Here is a 21,310-nt window from a genome sequence, read left to right on the forward strand (position 1 = left end):
ACTGCCCTTTCAACAAGTGCAGGACCTAAATTACTCTTGTTTTTGGTTGCAAAGTATCAACAAAATCCTGATTCACATAGATTCAGATAAGGAGCTCAGTCATGTCCAACTCGTTTGAAATCCTGTGGACTGTAGCCTGCCAGGTTCCTCTGTCCATGGGATTTCCCAGGCAAGAATACTGGAGTGGGTTGCCGTTTCCTTCTCCAGTTTACATAGATAAGTAGTTACAAAATTTCAGTGGTTTAAAAATGCACACAAGAGACTTCCCTGGTGGTCCGATGGTTAAGAATCTGCCTTGAAATGCAGGGGACTCCTAGTTAGGGAACTAAGATCACACATGCCCCGGGTGACTAAGCCTGTGTACCCCAGTGAAAGATCCTGCATGACACAAGGAATACCCATCATGCTACAGCCAAGACCCAGTGCAGCAAAATACATAAATAAATATTTTAAAATAATGACACACACAAATGCGAACAGCCACATTCCTAGTGTTGAGAGACAGCAGCTAAGTCCCTTCTCTTGAATCTGGGCTTAGTGACTTGCTCTTTCAAGCTGTTTCTTCTGCAACAGCCTTCTACCTTCGTTTACATTGACAGAAGGGGAGGTTTATTCAAACCTCTTCTCAATAAGGTAAACTCGCAGCAGAAGTTAGCTGCATCAGTAGGCTCTAGCACATACACAAGTGTGTCCACTGACTTTTATTAGGGCTTTTAAAATTAAAATTTTTAAATTAAACCAAATAAAATATTATGAAGTTCTTATACACTTCCCCTACATCCTACATTTCCTTGAAATATCTTGAAGGAAAAAAAGTGGATTTAACCTATCCAGCCTGCTTCCTTTACCTACGAGGAAGAAGACCCAGAGAACAATGTTGGACTACACTCTAGATTACTTCTGTTTTGTTTTAATTTTTTTTAAATTTACTTATTTTGGTGGGATCCAAATACTAGCCCAGCCCGGGCTTGGCCGAACTCTAGCCTCTGCATTGCTGCACAGGCTTTTCTCTAGTTGTGGCGAGGGGAGGCTACTCTCTAGTTATAATGTGCGGGCTTCTCGCTCCGGTGGCTTCTCTTGTTGCTGCAGAGCACAGGCTCTATGGTGCGTGGGCTGCAGCAGTATCTGTTCCTGGGCTCTAGAGCACAGGCTCAGTAGTTATGGGGCATGGTCTTAGTTACTCTGACATATGTGGTATCTTCCTGGACCAGCGATCGAACCCTGGTCCGAAAATACTAAAGATGATCTTATTTGCAAAGCAGAAATAAAAAGACAGAGAACAAATGACTGGATACCAAGGGGGGAAAATGGGGGTGGATGGTGTGGGAGGTTGTGACTGACATCTATACAATACTATGTATAAAGCAGATAACTAACGAGAACCTGCTGTATTTAGCACACAGAACTCTACTCAGTGCTCTGTGGTGACCTAAATTCGAAGGAATTCCAAAAAAGGACATTCCAAAAATGTCTCATGCATTGTTGTTGTTGTTCAGTCGCCAAGTTGTGTCTGACTCTTCGTGACCCCAAGGACTGCAACACGCCAGGCTTCCTTGTCCCTCACCATCTCCCAGAGGTTGCCCAAGTTCATGCCCATTGAATTGGTGATGCCATCCAGCCATCTCATCCTCTCCTGCATTGGGAGGCAGATTCTTTACCAATGAGCCACCAGGGAAGCCCTAGATTGCTTCTTAATACACAATACAGGCTTGTTTCTTGTCTTTGTTCTTATATTTTATACTTTTTAGCTTAAAAAGCCTCCTCTCATTTCCCATAGGCTTCTCACCAGGGACCAATTGTAGATGAACTGTTTGAAACATCTATTTTTCCCCAAGCAGCTGCCGGAGAACTGAGATCCAAATACTAGCGCAGCCTGGGCTCAGGGGAACCCCGGCCTCCCCATGACTTAGTCTGGACTTCAGGCTCCACAGCACACAGCCACCTCTGGGCAGGCGCTGCCTCTGGGGCCTCAGTCTCACTGGTGAATGGGGCCCCCAGGGCACGGCTGGAACAGTGAAGCTCCAGAACCCCACAGCTCCAGGTCCTCAGATCTGTGACAGGGGCTACCCTCTTCCTTCACAGAACCCCTGGTGCCTTACCTTCTCATCAGATGGTGTCAGGGGTCAGCAGGAATACATTCTGAACAGACATCAGCCCTGTAGTCGTGAAGAGTATCTTTCCATTCTGGGGAGGTGGAGGGGTGAGGCGGGGGAATGGGCTTTGACCTGGCAGAGCTGGCTGCTAGAAAGCCTCCTTCTTAAGGGCCCAGCTTTGGACATTATGGGAAAGTCTATTCTTGTTGAAGGTTCTGCCTGTGTGACTCTGGGGTGTACTTTTCCAGTGTGGCCCCCACTTTTCCGGGAGACCCACCATCTGTATCTTTCCTTGGTGTGTCTACAAGGGCAAAACGGGGCCAGTGTGACTTACTTGACAGGAAATATGGACCAGCACTGTAGCCACTTAAAGTAACAAGCAACAATGAAATTAATTTTTATAATGTACTTTGGTTAACTCAATTTACCTGATTGCATTTGAACTTGCAATCAACCTAAAACATCATTGTGTGTGTGTGTGTGCGTGCCAAGTCACTTCAGTTGTGTCCAAATTTTTCCGACCCTATGAATTAACTGTAGCCCTCCAGGCTCCTCTGTCCATGGGATTCTCCAGACAAGAGTACTGGAGTGGGTTGCCATGCCCTCCTTCAGGGGATCTTCCCCACCCAGGGATAGAACCTGTGCCTCGTATGTCCCCTATATTGGCAAGCAGGTTCTTTACCACTGGTGCCACCCGGGAAGCCCAAAATACCCTGTGACTATTTTTTAATTGAAAAAAATTTTATTTATTTATTTACGGCTGCATTAAATCTTCTATGCTGAGAGGGCTTTTCTCCAGTTGCAGCAAGCGGGGGCAACTCTGTAGTTGCAGTGTGAGGGCTTATCATTGCAGTGGCTTCAGTGCTGCAGAGCACGGGCTCCAGGGCATGCAGCAGGTGGGCTCAGTAGTTGTGGCACATCTGCTTAGTTGCTCTGTGGTATGTGGGATCTTCCCATACCAGGCATCAAACCCACGTCTCCTGCATTGGCAGGCGGATTCTTTACCCCGAGCCACCAAGGAAGCCCCGTTAGTGACTATTTTACATTCTTTCCTTTGTCCAACATGTCTTCAGCATGTGTCAGTTAGGAGTAACATTTTTCAGCTCCATAGCCACAAGTGGCCAGTGGCTACTGTGCTGGACCGGGATGGGGGGAAGAAGTCACCCTGGCTTGGTTCTGCCCTTCTGGACTCAATAGGGGAAGAAACAGTGTCTAACTTGGGGAAGGGGATAGCACACTGAGAAAATCAAGGCCAAGGATTACATAGGCAGAACCTTCAACCACGCAGGGCTTCCTGGAATGTTCAAAGTTGGGCCCTTTGGCAGGGTGCCTTCCAGCAGCCAGCTCTGCCAGTTCAAAGCCCATTCCCCATCTTCCTCCACAGCCCCCCGCCCCAGCCCCCCAGGAATGGAAAGAGATTCTTCATCACAAGGCAGTCAACCGTTCAAAATGTATGTCTGCTGATCCCTGACATCGTTACGATGCGGGGGCGGGGGGGGGGGGGGTAGGCATAATGGGATTCCATGAGGGACGTCTAGAGACTTCCAGATCCACGGGTACCTTCTCATCCCTCATGGGAAAAACGTGCTTGGTCCCACGCGCCCTTCCCTAAGGGTCGTTCGCTCGCTGCCTCCTGGCTTCCCCAGGGGCCCCGGAGGACTTGACCTTGTCTTTCTGCTGCCGCGGCGAGCGGCGGGGACCCCCAGCCTCGGGGCCCCTCCTCGCTGCCCGGCCGGGCCACATCGGCTGCCGGCCTCCTCTCCGACCCCGCGCTGGGCCGGGCGGGGGCTGCGGGGCGGGGCGGCCGGGGCCCCGCCTCCCTCGCTGCGCCTCCGGGTCGCCGCCTGCGCCCAGGAGCTCCGCCGCTGCCCCGGAACCGGGAACCGGGAACCGGGCCGCCGTCATGCTGAGCCGGCTCGGGGCGCTGCTGCAGGAGGCCGTGGGGGCGGTGAGGCCGGAGGGGGGCCGGAAGGGCGGACTCGGGGCCAGGAGAGGAGCCGGCGGGCGCGCGGGCGGGCGGAGGGCGCAGGCCGCCTCGGGGAAGGGACCCCTACCCGGGCCGCGCGGAGCCCCGTCCTGGGCCTCTTCGCTCCCCCACCGCGCCCCCTCCTGGACCCCTCCCTCTTCCCGTTTCCAGTGGCTTCTTTCTTGATTCGTCCCTCTTCCTAGCTTTTCTTCAGGTCGCTCCAGCCCCTAACCCTTCTCCCCGAATTGCTTCCTGTTTATCTTCCCTGCTCCCGGAGTCTCCCAATTCCCAAACTCCTCCGTGCCGAGTGCTCCCCTGTTACCCAATAATTTCTTCCCAAAATTCCCCCTAAGTCCCCTCCCCCAGCCTGTGGGCCTTCCTCTTCCCCCGCGCTCCTCCCTTCCTGGTCACCTGGCCTTAAAAAATAGCTGCCCCTTCCTCTGGTTCCTTGCCCTCCGACGCCTCCAAGACCTCATTCGCGCGGTCGGCCCTCTCACCTTCGACTTGGGAAGTGCAGGCCCCATCTGCCCAAGTCCCCAGGAAGGGTGCAGATACAGTCCAAGTGTGTGTGTGTGTGTGTGCGGGGTGGGGGGGTGGGTATTGTGGGGAGGGGTGGGCCTAGCCCAGGAAACAGTCTTATCCTGGATACAAGTGCCGTTTCCAGAATGTTATCTCAATCCCAGGCCACCGCAAGCCCCGTTGACCTTGAGTCCGGAGAGGCCAGCTCTGGTGGTGCCTGGGGTGGCCAGGGGGCCAAGGAATTTGTGTTTCTGCCATTTTCTGTTGGGTTTGAAGGCTGGTCAGAGGCGCCCACAGTTCACTCAGCAAGATAAAAGTGTGGGTTTAGATAGGGTAGGCAGGATGCCTTCCAGTCAAAGTAACCCTGCCAAGAATCTGCCTGTGAAGTTAACAATTCTTTTGTCCATAGTCTAAACTCTCCTAATTGATCAGTTGAGTGTATCAAATGTTCCCAGGAGAAGCAGCCTTGGTTTCTATCCTTTTCCTTCTCAATGCATGCCTGGGTGCTCAAGCTGTCAGTCCAGTCATTTCCTACTCTTTGCGACCCCATGGACTGTAGCCAGCCAGGCTCCTCTCTCTGTGGGATTTCCCAGGCAAGAATATTGGAGTGGGTTGCCATTTCCCTCTCTAGGGGTTCCTGGACCAGGGACCAAACCCACATCTCTTGCATTGGCAGGGAGGTTCTTTACTGATGAGCCACCAGGGAAGCCCCACCTCCCCAACACACAGCCCAGATCAGGGCTTATGAATGAGAACAGTCTCAGCCTTAAGCAAACTTGTGAAGAAAGTGAAAAGTTCCTGCTTTCTCAACTCTTTCACCTGCCCCAGCCCTGCCCTTGTAGGCACCTCGGGTCATCCTGCCTCCGGAGGGGGTTCCAGAATGATCTCTCCTCCCCTCCTCTCTGTCCCCAGTCAAAATAGCTGTCATGTTAGAACATAATCTGACACTCCTTCATACCTGTCTGGGAAAGCTCCAGACACAAGGTGGGTGAACAGGACAGACAGGACCCTAGCCCTGAGGAGTGAATTTCTAATGCTTCCTCTGTAGAAATGTTAGTGTCTGGCTGGAGGCGAGTTGGTGGTCACGGGAGATATTTTTAGGCAGGTGTCCTTAGGCCCCTCAGTATACAATATATAGTTGATGCCCTAGGAATTTGACTGGTCCCATGTGACCACCAGGGGAGATGGTCCCCTCTCCCTCCTCAACCCCAAGCTTGAGCACAGATATTCCCAGGGCTGGGTCACCAGGTTAAAACCGCCAGCAAGTGGCTTGACTAAACTTGACCCAGCAAGTGTTAAGGAGAAAGAGTGCTCTTTCCTGCCCTCTTCTGACAAAATAGAATAGCAATCTTTACAGTTATTTGCTAAAAATATATATATATATATATATATATATATATATATATATATAATCTTTAAAAAGAAATCATTTGGTGCAGTTTCTTTTTTCTGGAGTTACAGTAGCTAACAATATATTCAGGTAAAGATTATCTAATGGGTTTTTTTTTAGCTCTAACGGTCTGTTTTGGCTAACTTTTGTTCTGTTTCTCCTTTTTTTTTTTTCCTGGGTTGTTCTTTTTTTTTTTTCTTTTTTTTAATATATTTTATTTTATTTTAACTTTACAATATTGTATTGGTTTTGCCATATATCAAAATGAATCCACCACAGATACACATGTGTTCCCCATCCCCCTCCCTCCTCCCTCCCCATACCATCCCTCTGGGTCATCCCAACACACCAGCCCCAAGCATCCAGTATCGTGCATCGAACCTGGACTGGCGACTTGTTTCGTATATTATATTATACTACATGTTTCAATGCCATTCTCCCAAATCATCCCACCCTCTCCCTCTCCCACAGAGTCCAAAAGACTGTTCTATACATCAGTGTCTCTTTTGCTGTCTCGTATACAGTGTTATTGTTACCATCTTTCTAAATTCCATATATATGCATTAGTATACTATATTGCTGTTTTCCTTTCTGGCTTACTTCACTCTGTATAATAGGCTCCAGTTTCATCCAGCTCATTAGAACTGATTCAAATGTATTCTTTTTAATGGCTGAGCAATACTCCATTGTGTATATGTACCACAGCTTTCTTATCCATTCATCTGTTGATGGCCATCTAGGTTGCTTCCATGTCCTGACTATTATAGACAGTGCTGCAATGAACATTGGGGTACACGTGTCTCTTTCAATTCTGGTTTCCTCAGTGAGTATGCCCAGCAGTGGGATTGCTGGATCATAAGGCAGTTCTATTTCCAGTTTTTTAAGGAATCTCCACACTGTTCTCCATAGTGGCTGTACTAGTTTGCATTCCCACCAACAGTGTAAGAGGGTTCCGTTTTCTCCACACCCTCTCCAGCATTTATTGCTTGTAGACTTTTGGATCGTAGCCATTCTGACTGGCGTGAAATGGTACCTCATAGTGGTTTTGATTTGCATTTCTCTGATAATGAGTGATGTTGAGCATCTTTTCATGTGTTTGTTAGCCATCTATATGTCTTCTTTGGAGAAATGTCTATTTAGTTCTTTGGCCCATTTTTTGATTGGGTCATTTATTTTTCTGGAATTGAGCTGTAGGAGTTGCTTGTATATTTTTGAGATTAGTTGTTTGTCCGTTGCTTCATTTGCTATTATTTTCTCCCATTCTGAAGGCTGTCTTTTCACCTTGCTTATAGTTTCCTTTGTTGTGCAGAAGCTTTTAAGTTTAATTAGGTCCCATTTGTTTATTTTTGCTTTTATTTCCAATATTCTGGGAGGTGGGTCATAGAGGATCCTACTGTGACGTACGTCGGAGAGTGTTTTGCCTATGTTCTCCTCTAGGAGTTTTATAGTTTCTGGTCTTACGTTTAGATCTTTAATCCATTTTGAGTTTATTTTTGTGTATGGTGTTAGAAAGTGTTCTAGTTTCATTTTTTTACAAGTGGTTGACCAGTTTTCCCAGCACCACTTGTTAAAGAGATTGTCTTTAATCCATTATATATTCTTGCCTCCTTTGTCAAAGATAAGGTGTCCATATGTGTGTGGATTTATCTCTGGGCTTTCTATTTTGTTCCATGGGTTGTTCTTTTTTCGTTTAAGTCAAGCTTAAAGCTTTAGGAGACTATAAGTGAATTTTAGGGTTAGATGAGACCCCATCACAGGCTTGTGAGACGATCATAGTGTGGTTAAGGGTCAGAGGGTTTTCCCAGAACAAGGAACTGTGGGCAGGGCTTAAGGAGGTTTTTTTTTTTAAGATGTATTCACTTGTTATTTATTTATTTTTATTTTGGGCTGCACTGTGTCTTCGCTGCTGCTGGTGGGCTTTCTCTAGCTTCGGCAGGTGGGCCTGTTCTTTGCTGCAGTGCTCGGGCTGCTCATGGCCGTGGCTTCTCTTGTGGAGCGCTGGCCCTAGGTGCTCGTGGGGCGCCGGCCCTAGGTGCTCGTGGGGCGCCGGCCCTAGGTGCACGTACTTCAGTAGCTGCGGCACTTGGCTCAGTAGTTGCGGCTCTTGGGCTCTTAGGTGCATGGGCTCAACAGTTGTGACGCTATGGGTTTAGTTGCTCCACGTATGGGATCTTCTTGGACCAGGGATTGAACCTGTGTCCCCTGCATTGGCAGGCAAATTCTTAACCACTAGACCACCAGGGAAGTCCAGGTTTGAGGAGTTTGCTGAGATATTTTAGTAAGTATCAATGAGTAGTCACTCTGTGCAGAGCCCTTTAGGGACTCTCAGAGATAGAAACACAGAACCCTGGGCTTGAAGGAGCTCACAGTCTCCTACAGAGATGATTGTTCACCCAACAATAATAGCACCATATAGACCGTGATAAGATACAGTCACTCCATATGGCCCGTGCGTTTGGAATGACTGTGGGAGGTGCCACTTCCATGAAGGTTGTGGCCCCCACAGCTAACTCTGAAAGAAGACTGCCCAGGCCGCCAGGGCAAGGGGCAGTATCTCTGATTCAGTGTCATTTCTTCCTCCTCTTGTCATAATGGCCTGCTAAACCTTCATTCTGCATTTGTCTCCTACACACCCACCAGATGACTCTTCAGGAGCTCAGAAGATGTCACTGACCTGCACCCAACTACCTGCAAAGGGGAAAAAAGGGACTTCTTGGTTTTGCCAAGAAGTTCAATGCCCCACACACTCATCTATCCATCCCTGTGCTGGACACACTTTGCAAAGATCCTTCTGCAGGAAACATCTCTCCTGCGTCCCTTATTGTTGAAATCAGACCCAGCTCTTCGGGTTTTAGTTCCCGCATGACCTCAGCGTAGCCTCTTCATTTCACTTGTTGGAACTGATCCTTCTTCGCTCAAAGGTCACTGTCCACCTCTCCTGTGTTCTCACACTACTACTACTTCTTTTCTTTTATTTGACTGCCCTGGGTCTTAGCTGCCACATGCAGGATCTTTGATTTTCATTGTTGCCTGTGGCATCTTCTATTTGTGACATGAGGCATCTAGTTCTGGTCCAGGGATCAAACCCAGGCCCCATGCATTAGGAACATGGAGTCTTAGCTACTGTACCAGCCACTATCTCACACTTTGCTGTAGTTGAGTGCATTTTCAGTGCATTTTATATTCTCTTCAGTGCATTTTATATTCTGGAGGACTGGCTCTTAGACATCCTTGTGTGGCTCATAGCATCAGGCATGGTTTTCGTACACGGGCATCAATAGATACCTGCTGAGGGAGTTATGGAAGAAGAAGACACCCCGTCCTGTGGTGCAGTAAATCATGAAGTTAGAGAGAGGTGCGTCCAGGGACCCCGGAGACAGCTTTGTGGAGGTGGTAGCTTTGAGCTGGACCTCACTGGGGACTGCTAGGACCTAAACAGGTGTAGGGGGATATATAATGTCTCCGAGGCAGAGGAGCGGCTAGAGGAAAGACCATAAGGTAGGGATGTGGGTAGGGACTACTGGAATATGCATTTTTCCCCTGGGAACATTTACTCTGCAAGAAAAGAGAAGAAATGCCGTTTTTGGAGAAGTTTTCAGAGGTAGTGGTTGTTACCAGTTCAAGGTTAGTTCCAGCTGGGGCGTGGGAATGGAGAGGTTGCTTTAGGAGAACGGGAAGGTTCGAGGGCTGCTCATGGAAGATCAGAATTCCTTGGGGTGATCAAAGGAGCTGGAAGTGTGGACAGGAGCAGAACTGAGAGAAGATGGGGTGCACACCCTGCACTGTTAACAAAAGATGGCACACGTTATAAGGTGGGCCTCCCAGGTGGCACAGGGGTAAAGAACCTGCCTGCCAGTGTGGGAGACCTGGCTTCAGTCCTGGGTCGGGAAGATACCCTGGAGAAGGAAATAGCAACCCACTCCAGTATGCTTGCCTAGGAAATACCATGGACAGAGGAGCCTGTCAGGCTATAGTCCATGGGTCAGCAGAGTCGGACATGACTTAAACCACCACCATAAGTTAGGTACTTTTTGGTGGGTGCAAGCCACATGGCACGTGGGATCCTAGTTCCTGATCAGGGATCCAGCTGGTGCCCCCTGCATTGGGAGCACAGAGTCTTAACCACTGGACCCCCAGGGAAATCCCACTTGCTTCATATTCTAACATTACCCACCTAGCAACTGAGTTGTGGTGGCCTTCAACCCAAATTTTCAGACTCTCAAAGTGAAACGGACCTGAATGCTTTGTCTCTGCCACATTTTCCATTTAAATTTTGTTTTTTGGGGGGTGCTTTCCTGTTTTCCTCTACATCTATTGTAGCATAACCACGTTGTACAGAAATGATCTGTTTCTGTGCCCGTTTTCCCCACCAACAGTCTTAGCCACTCTGGGATGGGGGACAATCATGACATGTTTCAGGACCACAACATCTCAAGGAGGGAGGGGGTGTCTGGGGAGAGGACACAGTAGATTATTGGCAGATATGAAGACAATGTGGAGATGTCCTGGAGAAAATGTGTTATTAATTCAGTTTGAGAACCCAGGATCCCAAGTGCCTCCTCCAGGGCCCAGCAGCCATCCAACACTTAGCAGATGGTAGAATGTCATAGTGGCAGCCACTTAGGTTGTCTGCTTTCTCCACAGCGGGAGCCCAGCATTGACCTGCTGGAGGCCTTCGTGGAACACTGGAAGGGCATCACGAACTACTACATCGAAAGCACAGGTGGGGCCTGGTCTCCTTCCCTGCGGGGATCCCTGGAGGGTTTGGGGAGCGAGGGGTGGGTGGGGGTCACCCCACAGCTCAGAGATGCAGGTGTCCTGGGGAAGGTGACATCCACTGCCCACTTCAGAGTGGGGGCTGCCCCACCCTGACCTTCCAGGAAGGGATCTGTGTGAGTAGGAGTAGGGGCAAGGAGGCTGGGTCTCACTGGCCTGACTCTGCATCCCAGATGTTGAACTCCACTTGCCCTTAGCTGGGCAGAGTGTCCAGGCCTTCAGTCCCCAGGTACCTGTGCCCAGGGCTTACTGACTAAAGAAAAGAAGTGGAATAAATTCCTCTTTTCCTTGAGCCAACTTAGAGGGTATTTCCCTTGCAGATACCTGGCACAGGAGGAGAAAAAACCAAGGCACATAGCGTGCCCGGTCCTTCTCCCTCAGCTGACACTCTAGCTCTGGTTCATCTGGGCCCATCAGGATCCCTCACTGAGGGGGCAGCGTCTCATTGGCTGCTTGGTAATCAGTATGCTGGGCTTGGTGGAGATGCACTGGTTGCTAGGTAACCCCTGCATTCCTAGCCTTCCACCTCCTAGAGCTCAGACTGGGGATTGACTCCAGTCTTGTTTGTTGTTCAGTTGCTCAGTCCTGTCCTGTCTGACTCTTTGTGACCCCATGGACTGTAGCCTGCCAGGCTCCTCTAGAGTTTGCCAAATTCATGTCCATTGAGTCAGTGATGCTGTTTAACCATCTCATCTACTATTGCACCTGCCATATGCCTACACCTTTCCTAAAGGCTTTACTTGCAGCCTGAGCCAGCCCAAAAAATTAAAAGTGGCCTTAGGACACTCTGAGGGACCCTCTGAGTGTTCTGTTAGACCAAGGTCCCCAGTCTTGGCACTGGTGACATCTGGACTGGATCGTTCTTTGTTGTTGGGGGTTGGAGGGTATACTGTATGTTTAGCAGCAACTCTGACCTCTACCCACTAGATGCCAGTAGCACCCCCTCCCCATTGTGATAAGCATAAATGTCTCTCCAAACATTGCCAGATATCCTGGGGAGCAGGGGCGAAATTGCCCCCAGTTAAGAATAATTGCTTTAGGTGGTGCAGTGGTTAAGAGTCCTTGCTTCCATAGCAGGGAGCAGGGGTTCAATCCCTGGTTAGGGAGATAAGATCCTCATGCTGCACAGCAGCAAAAAATAAAATCCTCATCCATACCAATAGGTCATTTTATGGGATTAATATAAACGTAAAATATATAATATTTTATATAACCTAAAATAACAAGAAATATTTTTAAAAATGAATGCTTTAGACTAACAATCTCTTTTTTTAAATTGAGATACAATTGACATAACATTATGTTAGTTTCAGGTGTACAACATACTGATTCAATTCATGGATATGTTGTGAAATGATCATCACAATAAGGTCTAGTTAACATCTGTCACCACCCATAGCTACAATTTTTATTTTCCTGTGATGAGAAATTTTAAGAGCTTCTCTGTTAGCAACTTTCAAATATACAATATTATCAACTCTAGTCTCCATGCTGTACATTACATTAATCCCCAGGACTCATTTTACATCTTAAATTTTGCACCTTTTAGACTGAAGATCTCTTCTCATGAAGTCACAAGCAGAAAACTAGGGAAAGTTCTAGAACTGCCTCAGGTCCACTTGGGGCTTCCCCTGGCCCAATCCATTAACTACCAGATGGTCCCTGGACCAGAGGTGCAGGGATGGGTGAGGTGAGCTGCCTTGCTCAAGAGCCTGTGCTTTCAAGAAAAGCTAGGGGGTGCTGCAAGGCCAGTCCCAAAGTACCAGAACTTTCTTTATAAAAATCCACTCTGTGAGACTGACTAAGAGAACTCCACTAACCAGCAGGACCTGGGCATCAGGCAGTGAGTTCGAGTCTGAACCCATGGTCATAAGTGGATTTTTTTTTCAGCTTTTTTTTTTTTTTTTTAAAGAAAATAGAGTACTGCCTTCCATGAGTATAAAAGAGACATAAATAGACCCCTGGAAGTTATCTGTTAGGAAGCTGAAGACAGCTTCTAAGTTATAACAGAGACCCCTGAGCCCATAGCTTCTCACCCAGGCCCAGAGCTGGCCGGCAGCCCACCAACTGTCCTTCCCCAGGGTTCAGAGAAAAAAAATGCTGCTTGCTTTTCTCTAATAAAGTGCTGGGACCTGTACACGTGCCCTGTCAGATAGCTATATCCTGAGCTTCATCTAAAAGGTCTTTCGTCTTTTTAGCTAGCACGTGCTAAATCAGTTCAGTCATGTCTGACTCGTTTGCAACCCCATGGACTATAGCCAGCCAAGCTACTCTGTGCATGGGATTTTTCAGGCAAGAATAGTGGAGTGGGTTGCTATGCCCTCCTCCAGGGGATCTTCCCCACCCAGGGATCCAACCTATGTCTCAGTCTCCTGCATTGGCAGGCAGGTTCTTTACCACTAGCACCACCTGGGAAGGGTTAGCTAGAGAGGTATCAACTGTAAACTTCCCTTTGCTCTAGTCTTTGAAGAAAACTGTTAACCTGGCCTTCTCCAGGTTGTTCTCTGTCTACCCCCCCACCTCCCCTAGACCCTGTGGCTTGACCCTTTAAGCCACATTGTTCCTGGACTTCACCCCATTTACCTTGTTTCCTGGATCTCTGTTAGATGAAAACACCCCCGCAAAGAAAACAGATATTCCCTGGCGGCTGAAGCAGATGCTGGATATCTTGGTGTATGAGGAGAAGCAGCAGGCAGCGGCTGGCGAGACCGGGCCGTGCCTGGAGTACCTGCTGCAGCACAAGATCCTGGAGACCCTGTGCACGCTGGGCAAGGCTGAGGTGGGCCGGACCTCGGGTGCCTTTGGAACCTTCCACCTGAGCCAGGGCCCCGGGGATCCAGGTCTTTCTACCTGTGCTCCTCCTAGTGCCCACGCTGGGGCGGGGGGTGGGGGTGGGATTAGGGTAGGGTGGGGTGCAGTGTGAGCTCGTGAGCAGTGTGGGGATGGGATCACTTGGGATGGCTCAAAACAGCCACCACCTTCCCCAGGCTTCAGGCCCTCACTGCTTTGCTTTGGTGGCGTGTTCTCGCTGTGTTTGGGTTGAGGACATGTTCCCTTTCGTTCAGTCCGCATTCGTTCATCAGTGATGTACTGAGGACCAACCATGTACCGGCCGTGGCCTAGGCACTGGGGACCCGACAGTGATTGAAACAGGCGAAAATTCTAGTCAGGCGCATCAAAGGAGCCCACGGATAGTATGTTCAATAACGATAAGGTTAGGGACAAAAATTAAGCGAAAAGGGGGCTGGGCAGCAGCAGGAGGCCAGTTTCCTGGAGTGAAACGAGGAGGCGCTGGTGGGTGAAGAAGGCACCAGCCCTCCCAAGCAGTGAGGGGAGGAGTGGTCCAGGCGGGGGCATTGCCTCGCTGACTGACTGACAGGCGCTCTGTCCCCGCCCCTCAGTACCCACCCGGCATGCGGCAGCAGGTGCTCCAGTTCTTCAGCAAGGTTCTGGCCCAAGTGCAACACCCGCTCCTGCATTACCTCAACGTCCACAGACCCGTGCAGGTGAGGGGCTCAGAAGCTAAGGGGTGTCCGGAGGTGAGGCCTGTGCTTTCAAGCAAAGCTGGTGGGGGTTGGGGTGGGGTTGCTCCAAGGCCAGGCCCAAAGCACCAAAACTTTCTTGACAAAACACTCCACTTTCTGAGACTCTAAAAGAGCGCCCCCCGCCCCAGCTTCTCCATCAGGCCCTGGGCACCGTGCCGCAGGACTTGAGTTTGAACCCATGGTCGTGCACAGATTCTGTTCCCTGCTGCCCCATTCTTCCATCTCTTCCTCGCCACCCCATCCCCCTCTTGTCTCTGTCCTGCTCCCCTTCTAGAAACTTCTCCGACTTGGTGGGACAGTTCCTGGATCCCTCACAGAAAAGGAGGAGGTGCAGTTCACCACTGTCCTCTGCTCCAAGATCCAGCAGGACCCAGCCCTGCTCACCTACATCCTAGAAGTGAGCGCCTCTGGGGAGCAGGAGGGGGAGGGCCCAGACCCCAGGGCAAGCCCCCTGTGGCCCTGCTGAGGGGGCAGAAAGATGGAACAGGTACTGGGGAGGCACTTGGCAGGCTCCCCTCCAGCTCTACACTGAGGCCCCCTTTGGACTCCCAAGGGGCTGTCATGGAGAATGGTCTGCACTGCGGCCTGGCCTTACCTATCCTCCCTTGCAGGGTAAAAAGACTATTGGTAGGAAGGCATCCAGAGAAGCCACCGCCCCTCTGAGAGAGGCAGCCAGTGTCAGGGACAAGGACCGCCCGCACATCAAGGCTCCCGACAATGGTACCTGCGGGGCCTGGGCCTCAAGCGCCCGGCTGCCTGCTGAGACCGAGGAGCCAGATGGAGCGATTGGGGAGAGCAGCCTCATTACCACCCTGATTGGCTTGTGCAAGAGCAAGGTGCTGGCAGCCTCCAAAACGCAGGGGGCGGGGATGGGGTGGGTGAGTTGCTGGGAGGTAGGGATTAGCCACAGGTCTCTGAAGTCCTACCTTTATCCCCTAGAAAGGTCGGGTGGCCCTGAAGGCCCGGGAGAACCTGCTGCTCCTGGTAAGCGTGGCGTCCCAGGCGGCCGCCACCTACCTGGTACAGAGCAGCCCTTGTTGTCCTGCCATCATCGAGTACCTCTGCCAGCTGTACCAGTCTCTGCCCAGCTCCCTGGACCCTGCAGACATTGCTGCTTTAGAGGGCATCAGCTGGAGGTAGGCGCTTAGCCAGGGAAGGCAGGTCTACATTTTCAGCGGCTGGAAGCCCTACCTGGCATATTCCTGGTAGCCTCTCTTGTTTTCCAAGGAGGATGGGGACCCCTGCTGGCCACCCTCCTCCCGAGGTTATAGCCCATGCCAGGGGCCTTCTCACCCTCCAGGAAAGCATCACTCTGGTTTCTGCCCTCAGGAAAAGTGTTAAGTTGCTTCAGTTGTATCCAACTCTTTGCGACCCCATGGACTATAGCCTGCCAAGCTCCTCTGTCCATGGGATTCTCCAGGCAAGAATACTGGAGTAGGTTGCCATTTCCTTCTCCAGGAGGTCTTTCCCACCCAGGGATTGAACCCAGGTCTTCTGAACTGCAGGCAGATTCTTTACCTGCTGGTCTGAGCCACCCATCTGCCCTCAGAGCCCCCCGTAGAACGGCCCTCTGGCAATGGAGGTTCCAAGGCAAAGGGTGAAAGAGCCCACTTCCTGGTTATACCTGAAGCAGGCCTCACACACCTCCCTCGCTCTCGTGCAGGTTACCCAGTGCCCCGTCTGATGAGGCTTCCTTCCCCGGCAAGGAGGCCTTGGCTGCGTTTTTGGGCTGGTTTGACTACTGTGACCACCTCATCACAGAGGCACACACGGTAAGCAGAGTGGGTGCTCCACACCCCCTCCAGCCTCATGCTGCTCTGTACTGTCTCTACCTGGAGGACCCAGGGGGCCTCTTGGGAGCTGGGCGAGGCCCAGGATCAGCAGACCCCCCTCTACTTGTTACTTTAGGCTCTGTGCAAGGACACAGCTATTTCTCAGTGGAAAATTGTTGGTGGTCGGTAAAACGCATTTTAAGACGTGCTCTTTGGCACCCAGGTGGTTTCGGATGCCTTGGCAAAGGCTGTGGCTGAGAAGTTATTTGTGGAAATTCTGCAGCCCCAGCTCCTACACGTGTAAGTTCTATCTAGTTCCCTCCAGGTGTGGCTATGCTCCAGGTGAAGCGCCCACCCCACCAAGCCCTTTCCTGTGCTTGAGGCCAGGGACCTCCTTGGCCAGTCATGGAGTCAGTGGGCTCCGGTTGATGTTCCCCTTCACACACTTGTGGCCCAGAGCCATGTGGGTTAACCAAGGCCTCCCATCCTCAGACTCCAGGACCTCAGGTGGAACAGGGAATGAGCAGAGAAATACCAGCAGAAGATGCAAGAGAACCAGGAAGGGGTTCTGCGCCTCTACACCCTGTCCCTCCCCGCTTCTCCTCTGCTGTCCCCTGCCTGGCATGGCTCAATGCACTCTTCCCATAGGTCCGAACAGAGCGTCCTGATGTCCACTGCCCTGCTCACAGTCATGCTGCGCCAGCTCCGCTCCCCGGCGCTGCTGCAGGAGGCTGTGGCCTTCCTCCTGGGCATGGACCAGCAGCCTGCAGCCCCTGAGGACAGCCCCCGCACCCTGTGCGCCCACCTCATCAGGCACTGTGACCACCTCTCTGATGAGGTGAGGCAGGCGGCCCTCCTCTATTCACCTGCACCCCACCTTGCCCACGGGATTTCCAGAAGCTTCTTCCCATTTTCATTAGCTTTCAAGGCGGTTCTACCTTTGAGGCATTGAAACCCAGCTCCCTCTCCCCTCCAAGTAAAGAAAAAGACAGTGACCCAGTGACTGGTAGCCAAACTGTTTTGTCCCGCAGTACTTTTCTGTGATTACATACTTATGATAACACTTTTTATTTTTACAAAGTGCTTTTCTTATATTATTTGGCTTGTTGGAGGCTGACAGCCGCTCTGTGAGGTAGGCGAGGCTGGTATTCCATTTTTCAGACATGGAAACTTAAGGTGCAGAAGAGCCAACTGGCTTGCCCAATACCACACCTCAAATTAGTTAATGGAACCGAGACCAGCCAGACTTGTGGTTCGTGGGCCAGCACCCATTTGCTCCCCTTGAAACCTGCCACCTGAGCCCCCGGCCAGAGGAGGCAAACTCCCATCCTAGGGGACCTCTTCTCACCTGGATGAGCAGTTTCCAGGCACCCCTAGAGGCCCGCATGGGGAAGGGGTGTCCCGCTTATTCCTTCTTGCCCCAGATCAGCATCGCCACACTGCGGCTATTTGAGGAGCTACTGCAGAAGCCCCATGAGCACATTGTCCGGAGCCTGATCCTGTGCCACCTGGAGGGCCGTTCTTACGTGGCCCGTGGCTCACCTGAGCCCGAGAGCTATGAGGACACCCTGTAAGTGAAACCTGGTGCCTTGGAGGAGGCCTTGGGCCACTCGGAATCCCCTCCCCTGGCCCCCTGCTGGTTCCTGTGTTCACTGGTGCTGTGCTTTTCTGCCTGGCACAGAGATCTAGAGGAAGATCCCTACTTCACCGACAGCTTCCTCTACTCTGGCTTTCAGCCCTCCGTGAAGCCTCCCCCGGCCCCTGCCATCAACCCCGATGGCAAGACAGCGGTGACTGAGATTGTCAATAGGTAGGGACCCATCAGGAAGTCCAAGCCACTTGAGCCTTGTTCTGTCTTTGGCCACAGCCCTGATGGGGCACAGGCTGGGATGGAGTGCTCCCGGAGGCGGGAAATGGAGCAGGGCAGCCCAGGCTGGGCCCTCCTCCCCACATCTAGGGTCCTGTCCCTCAGTTTCCTCTGCCTCGTTCCTGAGGAAGCCAAGACATCGGCCTTCCTGGAGGAGACGGGATACGACACTTACGTCCACGATGCTTATGGACTGGTGAGTGTCGAGGCCTCTGCCGGTGCTCCGTCCTTGCCACTCAGTGTGTGGGGTTAATGCACTCTGCCCCTGTGATCTCCAGCCCAGTGCTCCCAGCTCTGGCCAAGTGCCCAAGCCACGTCTGCCTGTGTGGCTCTCCCAGTCTGCTGGCACCCCTGACAGCTGGCGTGTGTTAGTCACTCAGTTGTGTCCGACTCTTTGTGACCCCATGACTGTAGCCTGCCAGGCTCCTCTGTCCATGGGATTCTCTGGGCAAAAATACTGGAGTGTGTTGCCATTTCCTCCTCGGCCCATGTCCTTAACGCTCCCACCTCTTTTAGTTCCAGGAATGCAGCTCCCGAGTGACACCCTGGGGCTGGCCACTGGCTCCCCCACCCCTGGACCCCCATGAACCTGAACGGCCTTTCTTTGAGGGTCCCTTCCTCCAAATGCTGTTTGACCGCATGTCCCGGATTTTAGAACAGGTAGACAGCAGGGCTGGGCCCTAGCCATGGGGTGAGGTCTCTGGAGTCCTTCGGGAGAGCAGGGCCCAGCCCTGGGGGTCCAGTCATCTTCCCTTTTCTGACTCCACGACCCCCCTCAATCCCCACCTCTCTCCAGCCGGGAAGCCCCGTCTCACCTCTGCTTCACACGCCCTAACATGTCCTCAGCCCCAGGGAACCCATGACACATACATCACGTGCGTCTCCAACCCCCGCACACGTTCACACTGGCCAGGCACAATGCTCGGGTGGAGAGGGGCCGGGGGTAGAAATGCTCAGCACCTCTGCCAACCCTTGCTTGTCCACTGCGCTCCCTGCAGCCATACAGCCTGAACCTGCAGGTGACCTCAGTCCTGTCCCGGCTCGCCCTCTTCCCCCACCCCCTTATCCATGAGTACCTCCTGGATCCCTACACCAACTTGGCCCCTGGCTGCCGAAGCCTGTTCTCTGTGCTCGTCAGGGTAAGGGCGCCCGGGCCGGGCCAGAGGAAGCATGCCAGTGCTGGGGGCAGGAAGGGAGGGCAATGGGATGGGGGCGGGCTAGGGGCTGTAGGTGTGGGCACCCTTGCCAGCACCAAGCGAGAACACGGGTACCACCCACCCTCCCATGGTATGACCAGGCCAGGGACCCCACAGCAGGGTCTCTGGTCTCTTTGTCAGTCCCCTCTTGTTCCCACACCAGGTGATCGGGGACTTGATGCAGAGAATTCAGAGGGTGCCCCAGTTCCCAGGCAAACTGCTCCTGGTGCGCAGACAGCTGATGGGCCAAGTCCCTGGGGAGCAGTAAGTACCCAAGGGAAGTTGGCACCCAAGGAAGAGCCCTGGGGTGGCATGGCGAGGGCTTCCGGGTGGGGGAGGCACCAGGCCAGGGGCAGAGGAGGGCTCGTTGCTGAGGCCTGTGGTCCCTCACAGACCCTCAGAGGTGTCTGTCCCTGGGTAGTCCCTCAGATACTGGGATGTCCCGCTGGGCACACTCCTTACACTTCCAGCTGTAACCCCTGTGCTGTCTCCCTCAGGCTGGACCACCAGACCTTCCTCCAGGGCGTGGTCGTCCTGGAAGAATTCTGCAAGGAGCTGGCTGCCATTGCTTTCGTCAAGTTCCCCCCACACGGTCCTCGCCTGCACCCCTCTAAACCCCCAGAAGGGCATGTCTGAGTCAGGAGGGGAGACTCCTGTTCACGCCTCTGCCCAAGAGCTGCCCCCTGCCTGGCAGTGGTGCTGCGACTGTCCTGGAGCAGGAGCCCGGGGGCTGGCCTTGGCTCCATCTCCTTTATATCCCAGGGACTTCTACCTGTGTGGAGGTCTGGCCTTCCACTCTTGGGTTGACTCAAGACCACCTTGGCCTGTTGGCTGCACCACACTGGATTTCAAGGAGTGGGTCTCTGAGGTACCAGGAACCAAGGAGCCAAGGAGGTGGCTTCCTGGGCAGCATGGGGTCCTTGGGGCCCTCTCTGGGGACTTGGGTGACAGCCAGGTGAGCCCCCAGACTCAGAGCCTCGTTTGCTCTGTGCCTGTCACCTGTGTCCATGGGTCTTCTCTGGCCAGAGCCAAGACCTGAGACTCAATTATAGGGGTACAGTGGGGAGTAAGTCAGTGGCTCTGAGGCTGGTCACGCCCCTAGGCCAGAGAGATGGGGGCACAGCCCTGTCTCTGTCCCACTAGGTACCACAGATGCTGCTGACACTTGATGTTTTTTCTCCTGCCTTCTCAGTTTAACCCTTGGGGAAGGGGCCATGGATGGCAGGGGAAGCCCCTCTTCCAGCTCACCCTCCTAGAGACTGTTGCAAAATTCCCAATAGCCTCGTGGCAAATGCCCAAAGCATGTTCCGCAGCCAGGCGGGGGCAGCTGCTAATGAGAAGCTTGATGCAACTGCAGCCAGGGCGGGAGAGGGCCTGGGGAGCTGGGGGGCTGGATGCCAGGCTCTGGCTCCAGCTGGTTTCTTGCTGGCGCCTTCTGAACCCGTCTCGGCAGGTCCACAGCACCTGGGCAGAGGGGCTCAGAGACCCAGGGAGGCCAGGCCTCACCCCAAGCATTCGGCTGGGGTTCTCCACAGAATACTGTTCCCAGCAGAGCCAGAAGGTCCAGGTCCAGGTGAGGCCAGGGTGCCCACCGGACCGCAGCCTGCCCCCATGCCCCACCCCGACCCCAAGGCCTGGCAGGGTGGGGCTGGGGCACAGGCAGTCCTTTGCGGTGCCGTTCTCCCAGCGTGCCCTCTGCGGCTGGGGCTGCAACCCCACCCGGCCCAAATCTGTCTCGACCTGCAGGAACACACAGGCGGCGCCAGGCATTACCTCACAGCAAACTGCAGTTGCTGGCTTGACTCCTGGGCAAGGAGGAGCAGGCCAGAGCCCCTTTCGCTTCCTTTTCCTGCCCATGCTGCTTCTAGAAGCTGGCCACAGGTTGCCAGGAGGTGACATGAAAGCAGAGGAAACTCAGTGACCTCTACCTCTCTTGCATTCCTCCAAGCTGGGGAGGATTTAACTGCTGTTCCCGAGGACACCGTGCAAGTCCCTGCATGTGCGTGTGCCCACACATGGGTGTTAGCATGGGACGAGGGGGTGAACTGGGTCTGGACTCTTCAATTCAGAAAGAACGTTCGAGCATCCGGGAGTCAGACCCTCCCCTCCTCGATGCACTTGGGCATTCGCACAGCGTCTCCCCAGACAGCATGGCAATAAATGGTGTGGTTGCGTGGTCACTGCTG

General features: G+C 52.6%; 1 protein-coding gene across 8 annotated transcripts; it reads left to right on the top strand.

The window, feature by feature from the left end:
• Positions 1-3,881: 3,881 nt before the first annotated feature.
• Positions 3,882-21,304, top strand: FHIP2B (FHF complex subunit HOOK interacting protein 2B). 8 transcript variants are annotated; one of them, XR_015169991.1, is made up of 18 exons: positions 3,882-4,041; positions 10,613-10,691; positions 13,351-13,523; positions 14,146-14,250; positions 14,564-14,686; positions 14,901-15,125; positions 15,229-15,425; positions 15,953-16,061; positions 16,285-16,361; positions 16,710-16,899; positions 17,486-17,631; positions 17,743-17,871; positions 18,034-18,124; positions 18,445-18,588; positions 18,927-19,067; positions 19,288-19,388; positions 19,622-20,697; positions 20,871-21,304. XR_015169991.1 is itself a non-coding variant. In XM_086416129.1 (17 exons), the coding sequence occupies exons 1-17, from the start codon at positions 3,997-3,999 to the stop codon at positions 19,758-19,760; spliced, it is 2,214 nt and encodes a 737-aa protein (XP_086272255.1). In that variant the 5' UTR covers positions 3,882-3,996; the 3' UTR covers positions 19,761-21,304. The 8 variants fall into 8 exon arrangements, 5 of the variants coding, with proteins under 5 accessions (XP_086272255.1, XP_086272256.1, XP_086272259.1 ...); XR_015169992.1 differs by lacking the exon at positions 18,927-19,067; XM_086416129.1 differs by having other exon boundaries at positions 19,622-21,304.
• The last annotated feature ends 6 nt before the right edge of the window (positions 21,305-21,310 follow it).

Source organism: Bos grunniens, chromosome 8 (assembly GCF_055505025.1).
Source record: "Bos grunniens cultivar Pamir isolate PY7600 chromosome 8, Bosgru_T2T1.0, whole genome shotgun sequence".
Lineage (NCBI taxonomy): Eukaryota > Metazoa > Chordata > Mammalia > Artiodactyla > Bovidae > Bos > Bos grunniens.

Coding starts and splice junctions, on each gene's coding strand:
- FHIP2B (XM_086416129.1), top strand. CDS start 3,997: ATGCTGAGCCGGCTCGGGGCGCTGCTGCAGGAGGCCGTGGGGGCG. Junction 14,687..14,900: donor TGCTCACCTACATCCTAGAA/GTGAGCGCCTCT, acceptor CCTCCCTTGCAG/GGTAAAAAGACTATTGGTAG. Junction 16,900..17,485: donor GTGACCACCTCTCTGATGAG/GTGAGGCAGGCG, acceptor TTCTTGCCCCAG/ATCAGCATCGCCACACTGCG.